The sequence below is a fragment of the Pempheris klunzingeri genome, chromosome 9 (genome assembly GCF_042242105.1).
Source record: "Pempheris klunzingeri isolate RE-2024b chromosome 9, fPemKlu1.hap1, whole genome shotgun sequence".
NCBI classification, from domain to species: domain Eukaryota; kingdom Metazoa; phylum Chordata; class Actinopteri; order Acropomatiformes; family Pempheridae; genus Pempheris; species Pempheris klunzingeri.
This window is the reverse complement of record NC_092020.1, coordinates 13,618,809-13,646,562: the sequence shown is the minus strand read 5'-3', so window position 1 is coordinate 13,646,562 and position 27,754 is coordinate 13,618,809. Positions and strand designations below refer to the sequence as shown.

The 27,754-nt window shown below is 40.8% G+C and overlaps 2 protein-coding genes across 2 annotated transcripts in view; both read left to right on the top strand.

Moving 5' to 3' along the window:
* LOC139207684 (protein diaphanous homolog 1) overlaps positions 1-10,665 on the top strand; it is a 79,412-nt gene extending 68,747 nt beyond the window's left edge. The window contains exons 19-24 of the mRNA XM_070837424.1: positions 7,494-7,642; positions 7,759-7,853; positions 8,397-8,498; positions 8,822-9,061; positions 10,165-10,294; positions 10,490-10,665. Coding sequence (XP_070693525.1) covers positions 7,494-7,642; positions 7,759-7,853; positions 8,397-8,498; positions 8,822-9,061; positions 10,165-10,294; positions 10,490-10,665 — 892 coding nt within the window. The remainder of the gene's footprint in view (positions 1-7,493; positions 7,643-7,758; positions 7,854-8,396; positions 8,499-8,821; positions 9,062-10,164; positions 10,295-10,489) is intronic.
* Positions 10,666-10,786: 121 nt separating this feature from the next.
* LOC139206769 (protein diaphanous homolog 1) lies at positions 10,787-26,434 on the top strand. The gene is made up of 4 exons (XM_070836356.1): positions 10,787-10,946; positions 11,440-11,572; positions 15,823-15,912; positions 24,045-26,434. The coding sequence occupies exons 1-4, from the start codon at positions 10,839-10,841 to the stop codon at positions 24,230-24,232; spliced, it is 519 nt and encodes a 172-aa protein (XP_070692457.1). The 5' UTR covers positions 10,787-10,838; the 3' UTR covers positions 24,233-26,434.
* The last annotated feature ends 1,320 nt before the right edge of the window (positions 26,435-27,754 follow it).

Below are 27,754 nucleotides of genomic sequence, written 5' to 3'. Positions count from 1 at the left end.
ATTGTTGACTTTTCAAGATACCTTTCCCTATTAGTTAACTTGCTAGTTAGTGAACTCGCTACATGGCACATTTAACATTGCATGTATTTGAGAAATTAATGGATTTTTGTCTTCAAAGAACATTCTTGTTCATGTTCATAAACATAGAGCTTAGTCTTCAGGTGATTAATCAAACTACTTAGCTATTTACTGTATCTGTACATGGCATTGCATTAGAGATTTTGTTTTTGAAGGGGGTCATAGGGAATGTTTTTTTGTTTTGTCTGTTTTATGAAAGCTCAGTACACTGTTAAATGAGTAATCTCATATATTAGAGTTCAACTAAATTGTCTATTAGAAGGGTTACAGTTATGTATGCTTATGACAAAGACATCCTGATTATATAACTCTTATATTTCCATTTCATTGCTGTTATTTCTCATAAATTGTCATGGAAAGTGTCCACCTTGAGTATTCCTAGAACTTTGCAACCACAGCCAGTACATTTGGCAGACAGAGAAACTAACATTCAACTGCAGCTGACAAGGTGAAGTGTCCCTGACCCCCCTTCACCCAAAAGGTGAGGGGCAAACTGCATTAGCAGCCCAACTATCTGATGATGTATCAAGTTAATAACAGTTCTCATTTCCTACTCTTATTGGTTATATTCATATATGAGAGATTGTTAGACCGTGATTGATGGCTGTCTGTAAGACCACTAAGCTCATCATTCAGTGTCATACACACACCTGCACAAAGTATGTAAGTGTCTTGAAATGCCTCTGCATGCTATCCACAGCACTCGGAACGAGGATCAGCGTTGATTGACACCCAGCCTAACAGTGAGCGAGGCTGCTTAATGATGTAATTCACTCTCCTCCCCATAGAGGGAGCACTGTGCTGTGATGGCCAGTACAGCGTCAAGGACAGCCACTCTGTGAATAACAAACACCAAAGCACCACACAGACTATGGGAGTACCACAGAAAAACTACCTACATGCTCAGTGAGGTGCTCTGTCAGTCAGACACACACACACAGCTGGGTTGTGAATTTGAGCACTGAACCTTTGTGTTTTTCTGTTGTCTACCCCGTCTACCACGTTCTGGGCGCAGGTGTTGTGGCTGGCTCAAGGTCATATCCTCATTGTCTTTGTCCTTTAATCTAACTTCTCTCTCCTCTCTCTCTCTCTCCCCCCTTTATTTGCTCTCTCATTGTCTCAGTTTTCACACCTTTATTTGCTCTTGCTCCTTTTGATTTGATTTCCCTCTCTCCTTTACACTGTATAGCTCTCCCTCATTCCCTCTATCTCTCTTCCTTGTAATTAGCCAGTGTAATTGCCGTAGTAAATCTTTTTCTGCTGTCCCAAGGAGACTGGCTGATATAGGACTGATTTAATAAGCACACCATAGGAGCTCACCTCTCCGTGTGTGTGTGTGTGTGTGTGTGTGTGTGTGTGTGTGTGTGTGTGTGTGTGTGTGTGTGTGTGTGTGTGTGTGTGTGTGTGTGTGTGTGTGTGTGTGTGTGTGTGTGTGTGTGTGTGTGTGTGTGTGTGTGTGTGTGTGTGTGTGTGTGTGTGTCTGTGTGTGTGTGTGTGTCTGTGTCCTCTGTTATTTGCTATGGGGATTTATGGGCTGTTTGTGTGGTTTCAGCAAGTGCGAATTCAAGTTCAAGGTAGTGCTGTGTCGGTGTGCCGACTGTAGTGCACCTTATCAGCAATGCAGGCAGCATACTGTGTGTGTGTGTATATGTGTGTCTCATCAGTGATGCCGTTACATGCTGTGTGTGCGTCATCGCTGAAGACCTTCATGGCCAGAAGAGCAGGGAGAGGTCAGAATGGCCCTGAGAGAACAACACTGACACACACACGCATGCACACACACAGAAAGACCACTGTCTCCAAACACCAAACTCTTCCTTCTCCACTTCTGTCTCCCCGCTTTTGGACCCTACTGCACTGTCACATACAAACAATCAGTATGTTCTTTCTTTTCTCTCCAGTTTTTCCCACACACACTCACATATACAAACAACTTGGATGGTGAATGAGTGTGAAGGTAATAAACAGTGTGTCCAGGTATAGGGGTTTGTCTGTCTTACACCATGTAGCAGCAGTACACAAAATTCACCAGTGGAGGGCACTGTGACTCCACTCATAAACAGTAGCCTCACCGAAGGACCCACACTTTATGCCCCCTGTATTCAGTACATCTAGATAAAACCATGTAACTATATCACAGTACACTGCAATACGTTTAATAGGAGGTGTGGAAAGTATCTCAAATTATGATTTTGTTTTCTTTTCTTTTTTTCGAGTTCAAGGTAAAATTTACTTTTCATAGAGTTAACATTGACAATCTATGGTGGATTATTGAATTTATAGAGCTCTTCTAGTTTTAAGTGTATTGAAGTTGTCTGTCATTCAAATATAAATCACATAATCAAAATTCAGAACACCAGTTTCCAACATGCTGTCACCATGAGATTAACTGACAAACTATTTAACACATGCTCTAACAAGTGCCTGTAATTTATATGGTCAGATAATACTTATTGGCCTTTAAACAGGTGATACAAGATACCATGTAGCCAAAATGTAATGACAAAGACCCAGAGCTATTGATGTGGGTTTTTAATTTAAAATTTCAAATAGAATATATGTAAAACTTATTTTACTTGTATCTGTACAATATGTTGCAGTGATCAAATAAGCAAATTATTTTTATACATTCTAACAAACCTAATCCTGCATGCTTATGATTAATAATACATTATTTGAAACCTCCTTTGGAAAACAAAATTTCAGAAGTGAGGTGCCCTTTTAGTCTTTCTTGAAAGTGTGTTAGTTAGAGCCAGCAGGCCAAGTCTAATGAGCAGGTGGTAAAGCAAAACTAACTTCATATTCTCTATAAATTTATTTACAATAAATATTGGCGACTTTTCATGTTTCTAAAGCAAATATATTGTGGTAATATTCAATTTACTGTAGTTGCAGAAAATCTAAGCTGCAGCTACACTGTTCATGCACCAGGGGAGCGCAAGGGAGCACACACTTAGCCCCTCCCACAAGCCCTCCCCCAGCATCCTGGCCCTCCCACATCCTGCCCCCGTCCCCCCTCCTCCTTGCCCCACCCTGCCATCTGGTCCTTTTCACACAATCGCAAGCACACACACATACACACACAGTCAGGATTTTTTCTCCTCATTTCCTTTCACACTGAAAAACAGGATGAAGGGCCTCTTTCAGACTGGAGGTTACCGTGGAAACCCCCTTATTCTCCTTCTGTCAAACTTGCTTACATTGTATCACACATACACACACACTCTTATATAGAGAGTGACAGAGCATTTGGACATTTAAAGTTTAAAGGGACCAAGGCTACAGCTGTCCTTCTGTCTGCCACAGGTTTGGCCTTCTGTTAACTTCAGACAAAGAACTTTATGCCCCCCTCCCTTTCTTTTTCCTCTTTGTCTCACTGCCTCTCTAGTATCAATACTTTAGCATTTTCAAAGCAAGCTTCCTGAAATCGAAAACATAAAATGTTATTAACTTTTCTTGAGGTGCACTTAGTCTTTGTTATTGTTAAAAGTTGGCAGAAGATTAGTGTCTCTGTGTGGTTCTTTCTCTTGAGCAACCTCAGTAACTTTTTCCTTAACCGCTCATACCATAGATATTCATGTTGAAACTATAAACCCTCTCCTCCGTTCCAGTTTAGACAATCTCCAGCCCTGGAATGCTGAATGGAAAAAAGTTAGTTTGAAGTTATATAAAGTTAATGTAATGCCTTTCTCCTATCTTGCCACCAGAGGGCCCATGAAAAACACTTTTGGGGCCACAGATATACAATAGCGCACATCATCTGAAAGCTTTTAGTGGGTTAAAAATAAACTGCAGCGCTCCACGAGCAGGGAGTGGTGATGAGAGGATGAATAGACTGCATGAAAGGATAGGAGAAGAGTATGCTTTGTGGGAGAGGACTATTTTTTGAGTTTAGGCTATAGTTCAGAGTGGTCTGAGATTTAAGTGTTACACCTTTTTCCTCTTTGTCTCTCTTTCTGTTCCTTACTGTCTTGTTGTTTTTTTCTTTCTTTCTTCTATCTGTCTTTTTCCATTTTCTTTTTCATTCACTAAGCTTGGCTACCCATCACCTTCTCCACCACACATTTTCTCCTTTTAAGGAGTGAGGGAATGAGAGAGGAAGGGAATAGGAGGGGGGGTGAAGGACACACTCAGGTCTGCTGACTGATAAACAGACTCCTCTTTGTCCAGATAGAGACAGACACACACACACACACTCTCTCTCTCTCACACACACACACACACACACACACACACATACACACTTAGTTACATATTGACAGAGATCTCTGCATGACTTGGCTCTTCATGATCCTGTGCACCCCTCTTCCTCTTTCTCTCCCCCTCAATCACTCTGCTCTGTTTTTTTCTCTCTTGCCAGTTAATTAAAAGCAGAAGTCAGATATGGAAAAATTAAGTTTTTCTTCCTGACACACATGCATGTCTGCGTGCACAGACACACACACAGACATAACCCCCCCCCTTCCTCATCATCTCTCAGTGCCAAGCAGCTGTTGGTTAGACGGGGGTGTTCCAGGAAAAGAGGAGTGTGTGTGTGTGTGTGCGTGCGTGGTAGTGGGGGTGGTAGTGATTTGTTTCCACAAAAGGAGCCTTCTTTGTGTTACGGTATAACAAAAAGACAGCTGGGATGATAAAACATGTGGATGTTAAGATGTCAGCACTCCACAAGTGCGTTCGTATGTGCATGTATATGTTTTTTTTGTGTGTGTCTAGTCACACGTGTTATGCCTCTGTCATCTCCTCTCCTCCCCCACAATGACTAAGTGTATCATAGTGCATTGCTCCATAGCCACCACTAGAGGTGCCATCGGCTCACAAATGAAATGAGCCAGCTCTGCATGTGGAAACCACCGAGCAGCCATTTTACAATCTGCACACCAGACCCCATTTTATGAATCAGCCATGATGTCAACACAGCTAAGCCTGATTCCATTGGCTAGAGCGCAGCTGGCACTGAAGCTATTATAGCACGGATGTATACACACACACACACACACACACACTGACCTAGTGACATGATGCTGTCACAAGGTCACTAGTCTTGTCCCAGTGTAACTGGATTGTCACTCCTTGAGATTATATACAAACCAGATTAGAAATTTGTCTGTGCTGTTACATTTGTTCTTGTCGTTGGTAGTATTTGTTTAAGCACTTACTGATATTACTTATTTTCTCTCATTATTATCTTTAGAGGTTTTATCTCCCTCATTTTCTGAATAGCACTGTTATGAAGACGTGGATTATTGTAGGCCATTATCAGTTTCCCTGTTCGTGTCCCTGTCCTAAGATGTTTATTTGTAAATTGTCACTTCCTTTGAGTTTCTACCTAATGTTTCAGCTTTGATTTGCTGTGTTTATGTCTTTGTGCAAAGATATTTATGTTGTTTCCTGTCAGATGTCCTGATGGATTTACCAACCCTGTGCGTGTGTAATGGTTGACTTCCTGCTATAGTTTCCTGCTCTCAGCAGGGACTATGGCTGGAGTGTTGAACACACAATAGTATTTTTGATTCCTGTTAGTGATACACACAGCTGATTATACTGATATAACGCTGTTTATCAGAAAACAGTAGCGGTACAGAGTTCAGACAGATGGGATTGCCCTAAAGTTAGGGTCAGACTTTAGACACAAGTGATGGTTGATTCTGAGAGAGGAGTTTCATAAGGCTGAAGCTGAGTGAAACAATGGGACTTATTGAGGCCGAAGTCCACTGACTGACTCACTGTTATGTGTGTATGTGTGCTGTAAATGAATGGCTGAACGGAGTGATGAGGAGCTCATTAAGAGGCCTGGACTTGTTATCAGATTGTCCGGCTGATTGGCCTCTTAGACAAAGCACTGTTTGACTAGACATATGGAAGGATGGACAGATGGGTGAATGAGTTGTTATGCTCAAGTGGCTGTCTCTGAGTGTGTGTGGAGACTACTCAGTGTTGCTGTTTGAATTAGATGCTTTTTTCACTACTTTTTCAACTACAATTTAAAGTGGACAGGGGATTACTGTACAAAAGATAGAGAGATAAGGCCACTTATGCAGTATGGAGAGATGGGGCATTAGGTAAGTCTAAATATTAGGCTTACCACACTATTTTACAGTAGTTACAGTAGTTTCAGTCCAGATGCTTAATTTTAGCATCTGATATCAGTGTATGAGGTCATCACTGGGCAGTCAAAACTGGCGTGCTGCTTAGCACACAGGGGCGGATTTGGTTTGTATTGTTTGTGTGTTTCAGACAGAAGGTGACAAAGAGAGACGACATACTCTTACTGTACATGCTACCATGTACCATCACTCTTGCTGACTGTTTTATAGACAGAGCTTCCTGTTACTGTCTGCTCTTTAGAAAGATAGGACACGGATAAGGTCACATAGAGAACAAGACAAAACCTAAAGAGAGATTGGAACAGAAAGTGGTCAGAGAGAGATGCTCCAGTGTTTGTCAAACTTTAAGCTATACGGAATGTAGGATGAGAAATGATTGAGGCCATCGTTTCTTATATGGTTTTTTGTAATATATTGTAAACGGGAATAGTTTTAGTTTTGAGACTGAGGTATACTTTTAGGCTTTTTCCAAGATTTCTTCTAAAACCTGTTCCACTGTTATTCATATTACAGCTAAGGCCCCCACTGACAATCATTTTAATTATTATTTGATAGTTATGATTAATAATTCTTTCTATGAAATGTGATGAGTGGCATGTCATATGCCATATGAATGTGAAATTGAGTGTGAGCGGTTGGATAATAGTGGCAGAAATAAGTGAACATCTGTAACACATAACAACAGCGCTCTGACGTCTCCTGACCTCAGATCTGATGTGCCTGCGTAAAAGTGGGCTGTTATATGGTCAAGCCCATGTGCTTTTTCATCTTTCACTCTTAATTCTCATCCAGTGCACATTCATCCCCATTCACTGACACATCCTTACAGTCACAATCCTGACCTTGTCAGAACACATCAACATACAGTGTTTCTGTCAAGCATGTTTGTATGTGATAGATTGTACTGTTAATGCACATGTGTGAGCTGATTGCAAACTTCAAATGCCTTACAGCTAATAAATGTCTGACCGTATTTACCAGGGCCCTCACACACCAGGGACATCTTTCCCCTAGTGTTACAGCCATTTCATAGCAGTTCTGTCTCACCCACGGCAACTGATAAAATAAAACCTAAAGCCGCCATGACACCATACAGTTGCAAGAGAGTGAAAAAAGTGATGGCTGTGCCAAGTCTGTCAGTAATTATAGCCGTCACATAAGCCCTCTATCCACCTCTCTCACTATCACAGAATCCACTGATTGCACTACTGCCCTTTGTCCAACATTATTTTCTATCCATATCCAGCTTGTCATCTTACATTAGGAAAGTTACTAAGAAATGTGATTTCTAACTAAGTGCCCTTTCTTCAGTCCTTCTAATATTACCACCACCCTCCCCATTTCTCTGCCCACTTCTCTAGCCAAAAAAGAGCAGGATGGCGGAGACGAAAAGAAGCAGATGCAGAAGAAGAAGGTGAAGGAGCTGAAGATTCTCGACTCCAAGTCTTCACAGAACCTTTGTAAGACCACAGATGCTCATCTGGTTGAAACGTTCAACAACACCTTAACTGAAATGAAACAGCAAGCCCAATAAATTGTGTTTTAATAATACTGTTAATTGTGTTTGCTCAAACAGCCATTTTCCTTGGATCTTTCCGTCTCCCGTATGAAGACATCAAGAATGCCATCCTGGAGGTTAATGAGAAGATCATCACAGAGTCCATGGTCCAGGTACAGAGCTCAGATCTGCCCCAGTGTTGGTATATAAGTGCATGCCTCAATTCGTGTATGTTCTGCCAGTATGGTGTGCCGGGAAAGGTTTATGTTGCCTTTCAGAGTAGATACATCACTATGTATGTAGATGTTTGTAGAGTCATGAGTGGATATAATGAAGAGAAGAAAAAGTATATTTAGCTCATAGTATACTCTTGTGACAACAAGCCTCTGCCTCTATTGATGCGTCCTCCAGCATGACATTTTATTTACCCAGGAAGTCTCTTGAGGTACTTCTGCTACAAGGCCAAGATGGCTGCATAAGATGGTTATCACATAGTACCATGTGAGCCCACAATCTTCAAAATGTGTCACATATTGAATATTCAGTGTTACTGCTCATTATCTGAACCTGCTTGTTGATAGTCCTTTACGGTGGAATAACCCACAGGTTAATCTCTCTATCTCTTTCAAGGGTCAGTCAGTTCATCTTTATGTTTTGTGTAGACTAATGTTTAGCTGCAAAAGTAGTCATATATATTTATTGCCATATATTGCCAGAATCTGATCAAACAGCTGCCAGCATCAGAGCAGCTGAGTGTCCTGGGAGAGATGAAGGATGAATATGATGACCTGGCTGAGTCCGAGCAGTTTGGAGTAGTGGTGAGGAAACATACACATACACAAATGAAAACGCGCACAGAAAATAAACAAGTTTGTTTTTATAAAGCCACTATAGCTTGAATTCCCAGCTGACTTGGACATGACTAACCACACACATAGCGGGGAAATCAGTGTGATTGCAAATGAGGCACAGAAGAAAATCTTCATGTTGTTTAACACAGACTGCTTTGTTCAACTGTGGAATATGCGAGTAATGGGTGAAGTCCCCTTCATTCTTACACATACACACACACACACACAATCTGTGTGGCAACAAGCATACTGGGGATGGGTCTCAAATTCCCCCTCTTTTCTCTCTCCAGATGTCCAGTGTGAAGCGGCTGATGCCACGGCTTCAGGCCATCCTGTTCAAGCTGCAGTTTGAGGAGCAGATGAACAACATCAAGCCAGATGTGGTGTCTGTGACTGCAGCCTGTGAGGAGCTCAGGAAAAGCCAGACCTTCTCCAAGCTGCTAGAGATCACCCTCCTTGTTGGGAACTATATGAATGCTGGCTCCCGCAATGGAAAGGCATTTGGCTTCTCCATATCGTACCTGTGCAAGGTAAAATAAGGGGTAGATAGACACACATGCACACATACAATAAAGACTGATTGAATGCACTGGGGGGCCCTCTAGTCTACCAGTTGTTTACTTCTTGGAAGTCAAGTGTGGGCATGTGACCTATTGTAAATAACATGAAATCTGGGTCCCATAACAGTAAAGCTTTGACTTTAACAACGCCCAGTCTGGAGTGTTATCACAGTGACAGAAAATACAAAATCAACTCACTGCCCATGTCTTTGGATTCATGTATTTTCAATTCTGACTTATATGTTGTACTCAACAATTACAGAATCTGTTTATTATCTATGTACGTAGACAATAAAATGCAGAAGTTTTTCCATGTCTTTATGAAAATTTCTTTAGGAATGTAGTATAAATAACATCGATATAACGCAGATGGCCAAGTAATTCCTTCATCAGTACAGTGATGCTACACCAAGTCACTGTAATAACTGTAATGATGTCTATTCTGTATTCATTTTATAGCTTTTTCTATCTTTTATTATATGGAATTGTCAACATGGACACTCAGTAGTGCTTCATTCATAATCTTGCTGTATATCAGCTGCTTTGTATCAAAAGCGACTTACACTTTTGAGTCTTAATCACCCTGTCTGCAGTTATTTTGTCAGTAGCAGCTGGCAGTTGCTTAGTAACTTACACATATTACACAATCACCATCTTGTTTTGCTTGTGACTCTCACACCCATACCCCGTATGTGCACTGTTGGTGTAGTCAGTAAAAAGATACATTCTGCAGGGAGCCATTCATATGCATTAGTCTTCAATGTAGCCAAACCATAAAAACTCATATTTAATCCAGTCAATCACTTTATTCAAATTTTGTTCAAGTATTTTCTTTAAGTTGTCATAAAATATGACAGCAGACGTGAAGCTTCATTCAAAAACCTCATTAGAAGCTTCAAATGTATAAAAAGACATCTAAATCTTAGAAACCCATAAGCTTATTTGCACATCCATTTTCACTTATCAGGAAACAGAGAAATCCAGCACACTTACAGCACATGTAGACATTAAATTGCTTTTGATTGATTGCTGTTTCAGTGCACCCTTTTTAAATTTGTCCTTCTTCCAATCAGCTGCGAGACACCAAATCAGCTGATCTGAAGCAGACACTGCTCCATTTCCTCGCTGATGTGTGCCAAGAGCAGTATCCTGATGTCATGAGCTTTGCAGACGAACTCATCCATGTGGAAAAAGCCAGCAGAGGTACGTGGGACATCTATCTGATTCCTATACATCTCCGTCCCTCCATAGTATCATCCATTACATTCATCTTAGTGGTTCTGTTCTGTAGTGGGACTGTTATGGTTATCTGTAAAAAACAGTCCATCATAAGCCATATGTGTAGGTGTATGTATGTAGGTGGTCTACATCATTAATGGTTTCTCATGTCCCCTGCAGTTTCTGCAGAGACACTTCAGAAGAACCTTGAGCTGATGGGCCGTCAGATCAAGAACCTAGAAAAAGATCTGGAAACCTTCCCTCCGCCCCAAAATGACAAGGACCTGTTTGCGGAGAAGATGTCCATATCCTCTTTATTCAGATACATATTTAATATAAGACTTATGATAATGTAAACCATAGATCTTATCATCATAGCATATTTGTTATGATGATATAATCTGATGGATCATCTTTGTCTTGTTAAATTACAGAGCTAAAGGTTCTATGTTCCTTAACATCATGTCTCCACAGTTTTGTGGCAACCGCCCATGAGCAGTATGAGAAGCTGGATCTGCTGCATAAGAATATGGAGAAGCAATATAGTGACCTGGGAGATTACTTTGTCTTTGACCCGAGAAAGATGTCTGTAGAGGAATTCTTTGGCGACCTGAACACCTTTAAAAACATGTTCCAGGTGTGTTTTTTGCATGTGGATGAACTAACTCAAGTCTGAATGTTTCAAAAGGGCACAGGTGTGCTTTTTTAGTCTTTACTGTCCTCCCTTAGATCAAATTCATACACATACAGAACAAAGACATAAACACAAGTGGAGTCAAAAAAATAAATAGATGAAAAATGAATGTCAAACCAGGATGAGGAAAAAGGGTGTACACCTGTTTTTATTGACATAATAAAGAATAAGAGTGACTCCATTATATTGTCAGTTTATACATCAACTGAAAATGTGCCTTTTGGTAGAGCTCCCACAGGTGGTAACTTGTTTTACCGGTTACTGTGGCTAACCGCCATCCACTGGTTTTGAAGTTATGTTTACATACATGGACATCCAACATACATCTGTCTTCTTGAATCACTCTTTTCACGCTAAGTTATTAACACTCAAACTAAATCCATACCAAACTTAACTCAAATTTTCATGTACTGATATTTTCTAATTTTGTGTCCAGCAAGCAGTGAAGGAGAATCACAAGAGGAAGGAGGCTGAAGAGAAGATCAAGAAGGCCAAGCTGGCCAGGGAAAAAGCAGAAAAAGAGAAGGAGGAGAAACTCAAGAGGAACCAACTCCTTGACATCAACGCAGGTCACAATTGCAGCATCATACATGTTTACCTCTATGTGACTCAAAGAGAGAGAAACACTCCACAGCTCTCAGTTTGTACTTCCCTTAGATTCCAGTTGGGGGCAGTCAGAGTCCACGCTTCTGTGGAAATATCTGGGGGTGTGTATGAGTCTGTGTCTGTGTCAATGAACAATCCATCAGTATTTATAGACCGGAGTTAATCTAATGTTGATGACTTGTGTTCTGAACTAAGCAAATAACAATAAGCTCCACAGAAAGTGAGGACAAAGAGGGCATATACAAGGAACTACTTGACCTCTTTTCACTCCTCTGGTGAACTGGAGATTTGCTTCCCTAAAAGAACGCCTAAATCTCTTTATCACTAAAAACATGTTTCCACTCTTCTATGAGATGCTGTTATACTTATAAAATAATATAAAAATGCTAGCAACACATTGTCCTGTGTAACACACACACACATTGTCACTCTGTCATCCTCATATACACACAGTTACCACTAAATCCTGCCTTACAGACACATATTTATGCACAGCCAGTTTTTCCCTCTTCTCTCAGACTGTGACCTAGTTTCAGTACATTCCTCCTCTCTCTGGCTCCAGTTGGGTTCTCCTGGGACTCCACAGTTCCACAGTCTGAATTTGCTACAGACTCACTGCACTGTGTGTACAGCATGTGTTTTACTTTTTCTTTTGAACGTTTCTGTTTTTCTTTGCTTATGTGTTGGAGAACCCTTGTTTTGGCCAAAGTTTTTCCGCACCCTGTGTGTGTGTTTATATGTGTGTGTGTGTGTGTGTGTGTGTGTTTGTGTGTGTCTGTTTTGTGAACCTCTTTTAGAAAAAGACTTTCTGGCCTTTCTCCTAGTGCTCCACGTTCCAGCTGGCCTCTCCTCTCCTCTCTTTCTTGCTTTTGTTCCATCACTCCTTCTTTTTTCTCTTCCCTCCCCCAATGTCAGCCGTTCATTTAAAGGGCACTTAAAGAGACAGCAAGCACTGAGGGTCTACTTGGAATATTTTTTCTCCATGTTTAAAGTATGGGTACGACATTTTGTGGTAGGAAAATAAGGTAGTCAAATTTCATGATCAGCCTCTAGAGGCATGCGCGAATGGAACATAATAGTGCTTCAAAGATGAATGTGTGTGTGTGCATTAGTAGGCTGCAGATCATTTACATACAGGTGGCATATTTGACTACCCCTGAAGTCCAGGGTCATTCAATACTCCCCTATTTAAATTCAACAACACACAAATCTGGCATACACACACCTGGTCTTTGTTCTGTATTTGTTTATAACCCTCATACTGGATGGCTACTACACAAAGGTTGTTTTCAGCAGCTGCACTCCTGCATGCTTGTGTCCTTTGTTCCTTTTTTCCTTTTGGAAATTCCCACTCATGTACTCACAGAGCCTTACTATCTAATGCATTCCCTGTGTTTCTCTGTGTCATGAATTCTCTGATTGTTCCACTTTCTCACTTTCCCACTCTCTGTAAACATAACATCCCAGTTGTTGGTTAAACCCTGCAAGGTCAGTGTGTGTTTGAGGTTTGTGGCCTTGTCATTCCTATGTGACTTAGACAGACGCCCACACAGTAGAGCCTCACTCTATACATGTGCTAAGCATGTGATGGTTTTTATTGGTTTGTTACTTATTTAATCTTTTGATATTGTAATCATTAAGTGCTTTTACTTGGCTTTATTTGGCTCTCGTGAAACATGGAAGTCCAGGATTTAGAGTACCGTGTTGGAAGAGAAGTTTCATGCCACACCCAATAGTCCACATTCACCATCTGTGCTCTAAGCAAGATCCCTGCTCTAATTTTAGCTGATAAGTAATGTCTACTACTGTAATGAAAAGTTCTTCCTGGCTGCTATACACTCACATACCAGACTACCGGGAAAATGACCATGTCTTAATTCCACAGCTAGGTGTCAGTACTGACTGTAAAAGATTGTGTGATGCTGTGTGTTTTATGTATTTAGTAAAGGGTGTGTGCATGTGTGGTTTACACACCCACTAAGATGCTGGTATGGGAACTGCCACTAGGAGTGCTCATGCTCCACACATAGAGCAATTGAGGGAGTTGTGTGGGGAGGGGGAGGGAAGGAGAAGCATAGGGCAGCAGATGCTCTCCTGGGGATTAGACTGTGTTGTTGTGTTTTAGAAAAGGGGGAAAGAAGGGGAGAGGAGAAAAGCGGGGTAAGAGGGTGGATGAGATGGGATAAGCCTGAGTGGCCCAATGGCTCACTCCAGGCAGCTGTGAAAAAGCACATTAGAAAAATAGAAATTCTGTCTCCAACCCACTTAAACATTGACTTTCTTTCTCATGTCGTTTTCTATTTTCTCTGTTTGTCCTTCTATTTGTTGTTACTCCTCTCTTCGCTGTGAATTTTCCATTCATGGGCTCATTTGTTATTGTGAACATCCATTAGGGGTGCTATTGCTCCACGCAAGATGTTGTCCTCCCTCTGTGTGTGAGTGTGTCAGATAGTCGATCTGACTTATGTTGGATGCACACTCACACTGACACAAAGAGACATCTTTAAAAGCTCATGAACTAATGCTATTACACTAATTAATCCGACTTATGTTCTTACTTGCTTCAGGCATTACCTTGCTGTTTGTATCATGCACTGTAGTTGTGTGTGTGGAATGTGTGTGAATGCTTGTGTTGAGTCTGACTTTGCCACCACAGTTCTTCAAGCCATTTCAATATTGATTTTTGTATCGGTTATCAATAATAACACCATTAACCAGACACCAACTCCAGGATAGAACCAGATCTTTTTGACAGAAAAATAACATGTGCATTAACTAGAGCACACAATTTTCAACAAGTGACTGAACCAAACAAGTGTTTTTTTCTCCCATTATTAGCCCTATGACTTATCACTAACAAACCAAACATTGTAAAGATTTTCTTTGATGATGAACACTCATATATGGTTTTAACAAATAGTGTTGCCCTAGGCCACACTCAAACAAAAACACCATAGAGCTGTTATTATTCTATAAAGTGAACTGGCCCCAGGAAAGGAGTTCACCCGGTCAACAGAAAGCCTGTTTTATATAGCCAGGTCATTATTTGGTCCCTCCATTGCCTCCAGTGCATATTCATAAATAGGTTTGTGTGTCTGTGTGCTTCCACCAGTGGTTTAAGCCAACCATGTGATTAGTGTTTGTGGAAATATGCCAGATGTGTTTCCCCGGAAGGAGGAAAACATGGCCTACATCATTCATATCTATCTGTGCAGTTCCAGGACGTGGACATTGAGGGGTGTATGTGAGCTGTGGAACGCCTGGGAAGTGTGTTAGAGACTTTCTCTGACGTGACAGGCGAGACCACAGGCCATCTGCTTCATGGCTTACTGCGGATTAAATATAATGTGTGTTTGTGTGCGTGCGTGCGCAAGTTGAGCAGTTTGTGTGTGTTTTGTGTCTGGGGGTTGGGGAGGTGACAACATAAACCTTTAACCCCCAACCTCACTGCCCCTTTTTCCAGACCCCTCTGTCTCTATTCAGGTTCAAATAGAAATAATTAAAACCATCTGCCTGAGCGCTGAGCTGCGCCAATGAATCCTGCCTACAAAACGATCACGACAACACTCACACACTTGTACACACAGATGCATTGCCATGCAGCCCCCCCCCCAGTTTGGCCCCCATTCCCTGGGCACCAGACACTGAGTCTGTGCAGACAGTGTGGATGTAAGCACACATGACGACCCAGACAAACTGTACCTGTACACGTATACAAGGTTCATTTCCAGTCAATACCCTTTTAACTGTAAGCAACAATTACTCTTTCATTCTGCAGTATTTTCATGTTTATGAGAAGGTATGGTCTCATTGGGGGTGTCTTTGTTCCCGATAACTCCATGTTTGAGTGTTATTGAGTTTATCTCCCTGAATGTGCAGCTTATACTCCTAGTCAGTGACAGTGGCTGAACTAGGTCACTGCCTATCTGGGTTAATGTAGCTAATTTGCCAACATGGCCACGTGACGTGGTAAATAACCCCCCTGCCCACGTGTGTGTTGGTGTGCCTGAGAGAAACAGCAATAGGTATAGGGTTAAGAAAAACCACCAATCACTCCTCTGTTGTTTGGAAAGAAAATTAATGTAAGTGCTAGGGTTATGTTAATGGAGCAGTATGTGTGGCATACATTTTAGTTAAAATGGAACTCCACATATTGTTTTGATTTAGTGTTTGGTGATTACTGATATCATTTTTTTTGATGCTGTGATTACAGAGGGTGATGAAACTGGTATCATGGATGGCCTGTTGGAGGCACTGCAGTCCGGCGCTGCTTTCAAGAGAAAGAGAGGACCACGGCAAGCAGGTACTCAAACACAAGCTGAGAAATAATTCTTCAAAAAACATGTAGATGCTTTAAGTGTGATGTCCTACTGCATTTACAAATTTCTGTTTCCTTTCACACACATGAAAGTGGTACGCATACTATACTGAAACATATGTCGCATATGAGACTCATTTGTTGCATCTTCCTCCCTGTCTCTATGTTTCTGTCAACACACAACAACAGATTTGTTTGTGTTCCTCTGTCTCTGTTCCATCTGTTGCATGGCTCAGAGACTGTGGTTGTGGTTGTATTCTCTGGCCATGGTTACAGGGGGGCAGAGCCAATTCCACCAATGGCTGGCACAACAACAGAAGAAGAGGGAGGGTGCCAATGGTGGGTGTGGGCAGCAGGATACTTAAGAGAGGAACAACTGGTGAGGGTGTGGTTGTGGAATAGGAAAATATAAGAAGAATATCAATGTAGAGCTAAGGACAAACCAGAGAGCGGGTAGAAATTTTAAGTGTTGCTCCACTTAGAAGTTTGACCTTCACTGCAGAATGATGTATGTGCAGCATTCGACATGAGAAGAAAATTTCTGTGCTCACCTTAATTCTGGGTTTAAGATGTGTACATGTATGCAAAAATTTTTTTACATTACAACTATTAGAGAAGCCGATCATGGTCCAATATGCAACTTTTGCAAGTGGAAAATTGAGCGCTCCAGAGCACATACAATGAGAATGGAAGTAGCCAGACACCTGTTTCACATGGTTTTATGGTACGTTTTGAAACTATTATACTATGATTATAGGCCAGTAATCTGGTTAGCTACTTACTCTACTGTCTGTCCCACTGCCCAATCCAGTCACATTCACTTATGGAGCCTTTTTTTTTCTATCTCTCTTTGTTCTCTGCTTTTAAACTTGTACATGTAGCACATTTTTGTAGATTGCATGGCCTGTTGACACCATGCAAATGAAAATGAGGCAATGTGAGCTGTTACAATAGTAATGTTGTAACATGATGCCTGGTGGAAGGAAGCTTGTGTGTAACCATGTGAGTGGGAAAGTGTCCAGTGCCCATTAACTTAGAGAGAGAGAGACTGTGTGTGTGTTTGTTCACATGCACTCATGTGGGTTGAGTGAGTATTCACACATAAGAGAGGCAGGGGATGAGTGTGTGCAACCCAATCCCTCCCTCAATAGAAGCCAGATGTGAAGCAGTGCTCCAGAGTGGAGTAACTCTGAGCCAGAGGGAAGACTGCACTTCTTTCTTTCTTTCTTTTTCTTTCTTTCTGTCTTTTCTTTCTAGTACCCTGCTAACTGTATTTGAACATAGTTAAATTAAATTAAACAGGGGTTGTGACAAGTGGTCCTCAGTGCTCCACAAAGTCGCGGTGAGAAAATCTCTTGGTGCAATGTCTCTGTAATCACAAACAGCTCAAGCTCATCACTAAACTGAGACACCAGTGAAAGGAGGAAATGGAGGGAGAAGAAGGAATAGCGAATGGAGCATTGTATGAGGGAAAAATGGGGCCCACATGAGGGATCAGTCAGTCACCCATAATACTGTTTGGCCACCTCACACTCATAACAGGAAATACCTTAACATGTGTGTTCTAGACAGGGAGCAAGGGAGAGACAGCCTTCCTCCCTCCACACACTTGTCTGTGGTAGGAAAAAGGAGGAAAATTTAAATGGCTCTATGTATCACATCTCTGCTCGGTGCTTCCTCTTGTTTTCATTTGTCAAAGTTCAGGGTTTTCCATGGCCGATGTGGTGGTTGTGAATCATCCATACATCCTTAAAAAATGTGAGGAAAAATCAGACTTAATTTTTTCTGTGCCTGTTTTATAGCAACACAACAGCAAGGAACAACAGCTGTGAGGAAAAAGTAAGGTATTTTCTTGAATCTTTCAGGTCAAAAATGTAAGTTAAAGGAAAATATTAAGTATCTAAGTTGTAAAAACTGAATGGAAAGAAGATTTTCTTAGTTACCATTTCAGTGGAGTTCTTAAGCATGCTATAGTTGTAGTTACAATGCGGCTCTTTGTGATGTATAAATAGTCAAGATGCTGCCGTATCAATCAGGTGGACCTGTCTAACTGCTCTTTCAAATCTCTTAGTTACTTTTCTGACTGACTTTCGCTCTTCACTTTATACACTTCTAAAAGAAATGTCTTCAGCCACTGCTGTGGCTAATGTGGAGCTTCTTTAGTTGACGTTGTATGTTATATAACTCATTCATATACAGTTGGAAATCATTTTTAACATGTTTGGGTTCATTTGTTTTACTTAACCCTTAAACGATGTTCATGGAGATTTGTTATTTTGTCATTGAATGCTAATTTATGCATCAAACTACTGCAGCATGTGACATCTAATCAGATCAGCTACTCTATACAGCTGGGCACCCAGACTTTTAATCAGAGGCCATCTCACATTACTGTCTGTACCAACATACGTAATGTCTTAGTTAGAATTCAACTCAATTCAGGTCAGTCATTCACACTAAAAGTTTGTTCAGGAAAATGATCAAGCATGTCTGATAACAATGAGCATGAGGTCAGTTTAACGAAGACACACCAATCCTCTCACAATCAAACACTATAATAAACAAAAAGAAACAAAGGATCCTACCCTGGACCTACGAAAGAAAACTACGCTGACTAACATTTACATTGAGTTAACAAGCCACATGCTTCATAATAAGTATTATTAAAATACATTTTAAGTCTTTCCATGGCTTTAAAATGTCTTAGAGCACAAACCTCATAAGGTAGTGTAATCTTATACATAATGCAACATAAAATAGAAACTTAAACAAATATCAGAGGTAAAAAATATACTCTTATGGATGTTAACAACTCATCATAGTTGCAGACAATGATTTAGATTATAGCCCTTCAGAGATTATCATCTAACACTGTGTTACATGAATTATGTCTAATTGTCTATGTAAATCTATGAAAGATTTTATAAAAAACATGGAAATACTAATGCTGTTATGACACATGGGATACATATTCTAATCCACTCTTTCAAAAGTTATTTTGCCAGAAAAAAATATTCCACGACCACTTGACAAGTAGAAAAGTTCTCCAGCCAGTTGAAACAGTGTGCTTATTATGCTTCTACCTGTTTTACAGTTATTGGTATGCAAAATATTTACAAGTTCAATATGGGTGAGTAGGACAAAGTACAAATGAAAGTGAAATATTCTTTTAAGCAAAGGATGTAAAAGATACAGTATATTCTGTCTTATTCACACACATCTGAGTGATTACAGATTAATCTAAGAACATTTGTTGATCCATCAAATGTGTGCCACAGTACTGCACATATACTGGGTGCTTAACTGTTTGCAGACAAATATCCTCTTGGAAAAATATACAAGTTATATCCATCAACATAAGGAGTACCTTTTGAGTACAACTTGAAAACTGTCACATTCTTATGAAATCAAGGTTCGTGGTATATTGTGAAACCACTTACATGAAAAGCCCTTTTTAAATATTTTATCAGTACTTTGGAGCTGACCTGTGTGACAACATACAATAAATAAAGGCAGGCTGAAAATGACACTGCTGTCACAGTTTGACGATTTAAACAGTCAGAACTATAATGGCTATCAACTTTGTAATAACAGTACATTATAATGGCACTAACTCATGCAAACCCTAAAACAGTCACAACTCCAATAACTTTCAATATATTGAAAGCTTGTTTTTAGGATGCTGTGTTTATATATTTACCATATGCTAATATAAAACAGCTCACTTTGGGTCTAGTGATCTTTATCATGCATCTAAGGGTCTTCATTACATGAAGTTTGTCCCTCTTTCTTTGCTGCCTCACAACTGTGGTGACTGCAAACATCACCAGCCTGGTGTTAAAGGACTACTGAGGGACTATTGAGTGTGTTGTCACGCTCATTGTGTCGCAGTGGTGTGACTGAATGGGAAGCCACGAGACTGGGGGCTATATACCCCCTCACCTTTGACCTGTACCTCAGCTCACTGTGTTTGTGTTGGTGCTGGTTGTGAAGAATGAGCAGACTGCATGGGGTGTCTTCAGCTGTCTACCCCCCCTCCCCACATACAGACAAAACTCAACCACCAGATGCTTGCATGCCAATACAAAGACACACATGGATGTTTGCATACCAATACATACACCCTAACAGACACATCATGGTCCAGGGCACAGACAGCCTGTATACTTTCTCAAACACTATCACACTCTGGCTCTCTTCTTTAGATTGTAAGTTAAGTTCTGTCTATGTTCTTTTGTATGTATGTAGACTTGGCAGTTTGGCCACATTATGCTGATTTGTGTGTGTGTGTCTGTGTTTTGCAACCTAATGGCACTTGTGTGTAGAAGAATGACGTGCCTAAACACTCACTATTGACCCATAGACCCATCTGCAGGGTTATGACCCTTTCCGGGGCAACCAATCACAGTAGCAACAAGTTGACAAAGCACCAATCACAACCTAGAGACTGAGATAAAGGAGATAGCAGCAATGGAGGCACACGCTGGCTCTGCTGGGTGTGCTCCTACAAAGATCTGTGCTTTGACAGATGTTCACACACACACACACACACACACACACACAGAAGAGATGATTCAGACCAATAGGAGAGAACTCATCAATCAAGCTATTGCTGAAGCAGTAGTGATGTCACATGCATACACTGAGACAATACAGGCAAACAAGCCCCACATATGCCCACTGGGTGACATAAAATGCATGCTTGCACATCAATATTAACCCACAGACACAAGCGAGCGGTGGTGCTAGATGACGTCACTCTTTCCCATGGTCCTCTAGGGCAGAGCAGCAGTGTGTTACGCAGTGTGGCCTGAGGAGGGCGATATAAGTCCCTGCTAATCTGGAGACACTGATGGAGGTCCAGCCGACATCTGCAGATACACCATCATGCTAGTCGCGGCAACTTTACCATGCTGTCACGAGACTTTGGCATTGCTGCAGCTGCTGTACTGGCAACCAACTCAAAACGTTAAGATTTTTGGCAACCACTGGCATCACAGTGTGCAGAATATACGTTCATTAAGTTGCAGGACTTATTCTATTCTAGACTTATTCTATGTATATCTTAACAAAGACACTGAGTTGGTTCTTGTTACCTTTTCATCTCAAGCTGCCCTACACTTACATGTCTGCAAATTGTTCCCTCACTCTTCCCACCCATAAGGGCAGCACACACACATACTGTACAACAAAGTGTTCTTCACTCATCAAGCAGTCATTATCGAGTCTCCTGGAGTGTAATGTGTTACAGATGATCTTTTCACTACACTCTTTGTGCCACTGATGTGTGCAAACACACTCATTCAATCCCACTCCCACCAGTAAACAGTAAAAACAGTCTCTGTTGTGAGTCCCGAGATCTCATTTCCTACTGCTGCACACACCAGGCTTCATGCCAAGTGCATGGATCATTTAGGCAACAACACAGCTAGTTTCTGGATACAACAGACATGCCGAGAATTTCCAATGTTTGTGGTGCCACGTATTAAAGGGCTACTCCAGTGAATTTTGTTCTGCACTGTTACAAGTTTGGGAGCAGCAGAGGATATCCTGTATATCAGGTATCCTGGCTTGTAGTTCCTAGTCTGGGTCAAGTTCTAATAACATTGGAACCTACATGTAAGGGTTTCTCAGGCTTTTGATAGACATTTAACAACTATTTTTACAGGTTGAGCAGTACTACCCGGACAAATTAACTAATCTTCAAACATAACATCTGGGATCTATCCAAAAGTAATCTCTTAAAGGATACATATGTAGAAATTCTGTGTTCTTATTTGATCCCAACAATGCAGTCCCCAATAAATGCAGTAGTTAGTCCTGTCTGAGTAACAGTTACTAAAATCTTATATACCCACCCTTCCCTTTTTATTTCTTTTATAAATGAATGTATACTTTACTCTTAACTTGTTTGTTAAAAATAGAATGAGACCTTAGTCTCATTAGACCTCAATTTTGATGTTTTCATGGGGTTTGTTGACAATATCGTAAATATAGAATATTGCCAGCTTAATCTTTTAAATCTTTTTTTTTTGAGTTATCTGTTATGTGATACATCAAACTAACTCGATAAGGTCATTTAAACCTGTCTATCAGTGATATATTTTTTCCTGAGGCTGTTTGAGTTATTGTGTTTAAGTTATAAATGTGTTCGTCTTCTCTTGAGAATCTTCCTTTTTATGAGATCTGCAGGTTTCTGTCTAAACTCATCCTTTTCCCATGCTGCTTTCCAGACACCAACTCTCTGATCCTGACTCTTACCCCCCTCTCCCATCCTCCTCTGTGTCTCCTCTGTCAAGAGGGAGTGGAGGAGGAGGATGACAGACCAGAGCAGCTGGGTTGACAGCCTTTGAAGAGCTTTTATCTGCTGGTTGGATTTTTTAGGACAAGCTCAGCACAGTACACATACATGCAGAGTAACACCCACACTGGCACACACTCTTTCTTTCAGCTTTTGGGTCATTTGCATAATTTGTAATTAGTAAGTTTATGAGTAAGGGAGGGTAATGGAAAGGGACGAAAATAGATGTGGAGGACGGATGTTAGAGTAGACTGAAAAAGAGAAAGTGGTCCCATGCAGTGGTGTTTATAAGAAATGAAGAGTAATCTGTGTGCCTCTCCAAGGAAGGTTGGTGAGGTGACAACTTGACACCCCAGCTGTGTGTGCAGATCAGTCCAGCTGAGGCTCACACACCAAGAAGACAAATCAACTATGAACATGATTCTTTGAATCTCCAAATCCACCTTCTCCTTTTTCTCCTCAGACTCAATTGTGTCACTGTCACAGCTAATTCTGGAGACCTGCTCGGTAACTCGTGTTTGAGTGTGTTTTCTTTTCACTCCATCAGAACCATGTGTCAAATCTTGGTTTATTGTTTGTGTTACCATGGTTCATTTGCATGTGTGTTTCTAATGGTTTGCATCATGACAGTCTTTTTATTTTTTTTCCTTCTCAGCAGCAACACAGGAACACATTACATCAGCGTGTGTTTGTGATAACAAGCTGTCCTGCATTGATATTAACATTTTCTGTAAAGCCTCATTTGCTTGAGGAGCGAAGAGTTGTGAACATACACCAGGCATAAAATAACAGCAAACACAATCTCCCATTGACCTATATAATTCAAAATGGCTGCCTCTGCACAGCTGTCCTCCCACGCAGGATGAGGAAGAGTGGTAATGGATAGAGGGAGAGAATAAGAGATGAAGGCAAGACTGCTGCTGGTGGTGGTGTGTGTGAGAGGAGGACAGGAAATAACAGACTAAGCAGGTAGAATAAAAGAAATGACAGCATCCTTAGGGCACCATCTGTCACTTGCTCTGTCTCTCTGTCTGTCCCTATGCATCTCTTATCTTTCTCCCCTGCATCCACCATTCGTCTGTGATTTATTTTACTACTTCCTTCTGTCATTCCCTACATGCATCCTCTTTCTCAGTCTCTCCATCCGTGTTCATCTCCTTTACATTCATCCCTGCCTCTTTAATCCTCCCACGGCATGAATCGCCCTGCTCTTCATGGTACCTCACCCTCTGTGTCACCCCTTCCTTCCCTCCTTGCTTTTACTCACTCCACTCCTTCATCTCATCACTCCCACTTCCTCTTCCTTTAAATGTTCATCATATTTCATTCCTCTTTTCCTCTCTTTTTCCACTTTGTCGGGATCATGTTGAGTCTAATCTGACATTAGCAGTGAGTTGCTCCAGATATCACACTAATCCACACACATACACAGCAACACAATTAAGCCATGTGTGTTTGTGTGTCATGGTGATGCACGTGTATGTATGTTGAAAGAGAGGGAACATCCATTTTGTTATTTTACCAATTAAAACACAAGCCTGTGATGTTCTTGGAGGCTGATAATTGGGACTGTGTGTTCAGCCCAGTATTCAGTGTGCTTACTGATTGAACTGGTTGTGTCTTCATTTGCAGTGAAAGTATGCTGCTGATGTGGTGTTGAATGGCTAACTGACTTTTCTTTTTTTTTGCATATCAGATGTGTTCCTTCATGGCATGCACTTTATGGCATGCACTGGACGTTTTATGATATAAACATGATATCTAATTTATTATGCTCTTGTCTTTGTGTATCTAACTCGCTCTGTGTCTTTTTCAGCCAACCACAGACGAGCTGGTCATGCAGTGACCAACATCTTGGCCAAAGAACTGATGCAAGAAGACACGCCTTCATCCAGCAAAGTTGCCACTCAGAAGAAAAAGTCAGAGGAGAAGGAGGAGCCTAAAGTAGAGGGAGCTGAGTCATTAGAGGAGTTACTGGAGGCTGCTCCCACTCGGTCCAATTAGGCACCCTGGGCAGAACGTTTTTTTTCTCAGTCAGTGATATCCAAACACAGATTTCGTAGCCATTCCAGGGGCCAATTTCCATCTTGAGATTATTTTATTGAAAAAAGGCCCGTATTTCTCCAAACTTTGTCTTAACAGGACCAACTTTTAGCACTGACTGTGTCTTCTGGGAGGGCAGGGAGAGGTAGAGGGTGAGGGCAGGGCTCTCACCTCAGCCACAACCTCCAGGCTGTCTCCCATCAACCGCAGATCTTTGCCAATATCATAACGATTTAATTGCTTTCCTCAGCACGCGCACATATCTGTTCACGTGTTTTTGTTTGTTTCTGTTTCTCTGCATTTCCGCACCACTTGAGTCACCTATCGTTCATCAAAGGGCATCTTGACCGATTCCAAAGACTTTACTCAGGAGGGATCCGCTTTTTTTGTGCGGTTATATCCAATTCCCAAATTTATACTGGAAGTGTCTGGAATTCGGCTCCTGCATTTGCTTCATAGAGTTTTCTCTCAATGTTCCAGGCCAAGACCACTTTGTGCTTTTTCAGATTTTTTTTTTTTTATCTATGAAACATATGAAACATTGTCTGATATACTGTATGTTACTGTTTGTAAATGTTAATCATTTTGCTGTGTTATTGAAAAAAGTGCCAACCAATAGAAATCCAGTCTTGTCATTTCACTTCCAGGTTTGTCCAGTCACAGTTTGCACTGGGCTGGTGTAGGGACACCAGTCCAACAACAGTCCTCACCTGGGTGTTTGTTTGTTTTGCTGAGAAGGGATTTCGGTCACTGGTGTGAATGCATTATTTAGATTTCACAGACAAGTGGGGATAATCTACATAAACATGTCGAAGCTTTGTTACCACACATGTCCACAACAGTTAGATTGGAGGAGAAAGTTCTTCCACAGTCAGTTAAACCAAAAAACTTTACTATTTCCATTTAAAGCCTAGTCTGAGCAGTTTACATGCCTGTGTGTTTATGTGTATGAGAATATCTGAGTGTGTGAAGTAAGGCGCCTATGTTAGTATTGTGTGCACACTCGACTTCCTACGTGTGTGTATGCTTGTGCGTATAGGTTTGAGTGTGTGTGTGTGTGTTGCCATCTGTAATTACTGTACGGTACCGACCATGCTGTCATAAATGGTAGGTTTCACAAACAGTTTTGTGGTCTTTCTGCTGAGAATATAGCACACTGGAAAACAGCCCAAAAACTGCTGAGACAAGAAGATGTGTGTTTTCAGTTGTGTGCATTTTTCCTCCCACTGAACTGCAACAGTAGATGCCGAATGTCTGGTCTTGCTCTTATTTGTATTCAGTAACCATCAGCATACATGTTGCCATGATGATGTGGTGTAATATCTGACAGGAATCCTGCGAGGTGATGTCAGCTGCTCCATGCGATATTTATTCCTATGCAAATGCAATTCTGTAGCCAGCCACAGGATGTAAAAACTGCTGGGTGGACTGCGCTCTTTAGCAATGTGCTGATTCAAGATCAGTGCTTCATATTGCTGGTGATTAAGGAAAATCTTTGTAGCTCCAAAAGTTCTGCATTTTGGGAATTACAAACAAACTTTTTTCTCAACAATACCAGCATTGTAATTTTAACATGTGTAATTTTCCATAAATATTTGAATGTCTTTGGATATGGGGGAACTTATACAATATAAAAAGAAATTAGGTTCTTTAAGTACAGTAAGAGTGGAAATCCTTGTTCTGATCGAGTGCTGGTGCGTCATTTTAATCCAGTAATACTACGAATATTTAGGTGCAAAGACTGCGCCGCCTGCTGTCGAGTACAAAATATGTTGTAGCTGCATTTAAACCACAGACACAAGTGCAGTTTCATGTCTGCGATACTGCAATGCATCTCTACAGGTGACCAGGACTGGGAGATTGTGTGTACCAGATATTGAAAAGTTACTGCTTTCAGCATTAAGGAGGGAAAGATTTAAGGAAACAAAGGATATCAAAACATCACTGGAATTTTTGTTGTTTTCTAATTTGAGGCATTCCTTTTGTTGGTTAATTTTTTTTTTTTAAAGAGATTGTTTTCTATTTGAATTTTTACGGTTGATTATTTTAATGTATTTGAATGGAGACAAGATTTTTTTTTTTCAAGAGAGATTGCTCTATGTATACAGAAAAATGCACGTCATTCTGTTTGTCACACAGAACTATTAAAATGTCTTAATTTAATGATGTAACTGGCTCTTTTTTTGTTCATCTTGTATTTTATTTCACATATTTCACCTGTTGATGTGGTGAAATGTCTTGTCTGTCTTATATTTTGTGATTTTCTTTTGAAGCTCATTTCTCTGTACACTTCTCTCCCCCCCCCCACGCCTCTCTCACGTAAACACATTATAAAGTACAATACCAGATAGTTTTTGCACTCTGTGAAACACATTTTATTGCCAAAAGACAGCAGAAGAATGAGTAAACAGTGGATGTAGTTATTTTTACAGATACATTCCAGGATTTGCTGTGGCTCCAGGGTTTCCAAAGACATTTTCCAACATTGATTGCCAGTGTTCAAATTGATCCTTCACATTAAACAGTGTTTCTTTCTTTCCCAACACCTCTGTCATTGTCACTAATACTTAATGTCCACCTTCTTTTCCGCTGTATCTCTGTCAATACGAAACAAATAACTAACATTTAAATTAAGAGAGCAAAAACAACAAAGTCTGACCTCAGTTTTCCTTGTCATTTCTAAGGGTGAGGTTGTTTTAGCAAACAAACCCTCAGTCGACCAAAGAAATAACTGGTTAACTGAGACCAGAGTTTTGAGGTTTCCTGGACCTTTAGAAAGCTGCCGGCTCACTTTAGATGTTGTGACCATGTGATGTATCTCTATCTCTTCTCAGCAGAATAGGCTCAGGAAAGTTTCCAAACATAAACAATAAGTCATAACTTCCACCAGTCTCCACCCGTAGTGGTCAGCCTGTGCTGGGAATGCCCTGCTGTGTCATAGCAGCTACGTGGATGCAAGCCTGCTGAAAAAGCCGGAGAAGTTTCTCTTCAATCAGCTTTGTTCTGAAAGGTGAGTTGAATCCTTTCTTTGTGCATCTTTCCTTCCACGTCACAACACATGTTCTAAAAACTATTCTCACTCTGAGAGAAAGAGAAAAGCAGCAATTGTGTCATTTATTCTGTGGTGGTACTGATAAGTTAAATCCACCAGAAAAGTTTATTCCGCCTTGCTCTGTGTACAGGTCAGTCTATGTCAGTGAAGATGATGAACTTCACCCACAGAGTTAACAAAGCTTTTTATTGGGCAATGAAACTCCAGGGAAAGCTGAATGGGGCACTCGCTTTATGGATAATGTACCTCTGAATAAACTCCAAACCTAGTAGCACTTTTAAGCGATGGTCACTGCCCTGTGTTCAAAAGATCAATATTAAATCTGGCTGTTTTCTAATTTTAAGAACATTTTTAATTTTCTCATCAGCAATAGGTTATGTCAAATCTTTCTAACATGATTTTAGTTAACAAAATGTCCTTCCCCCTGATTT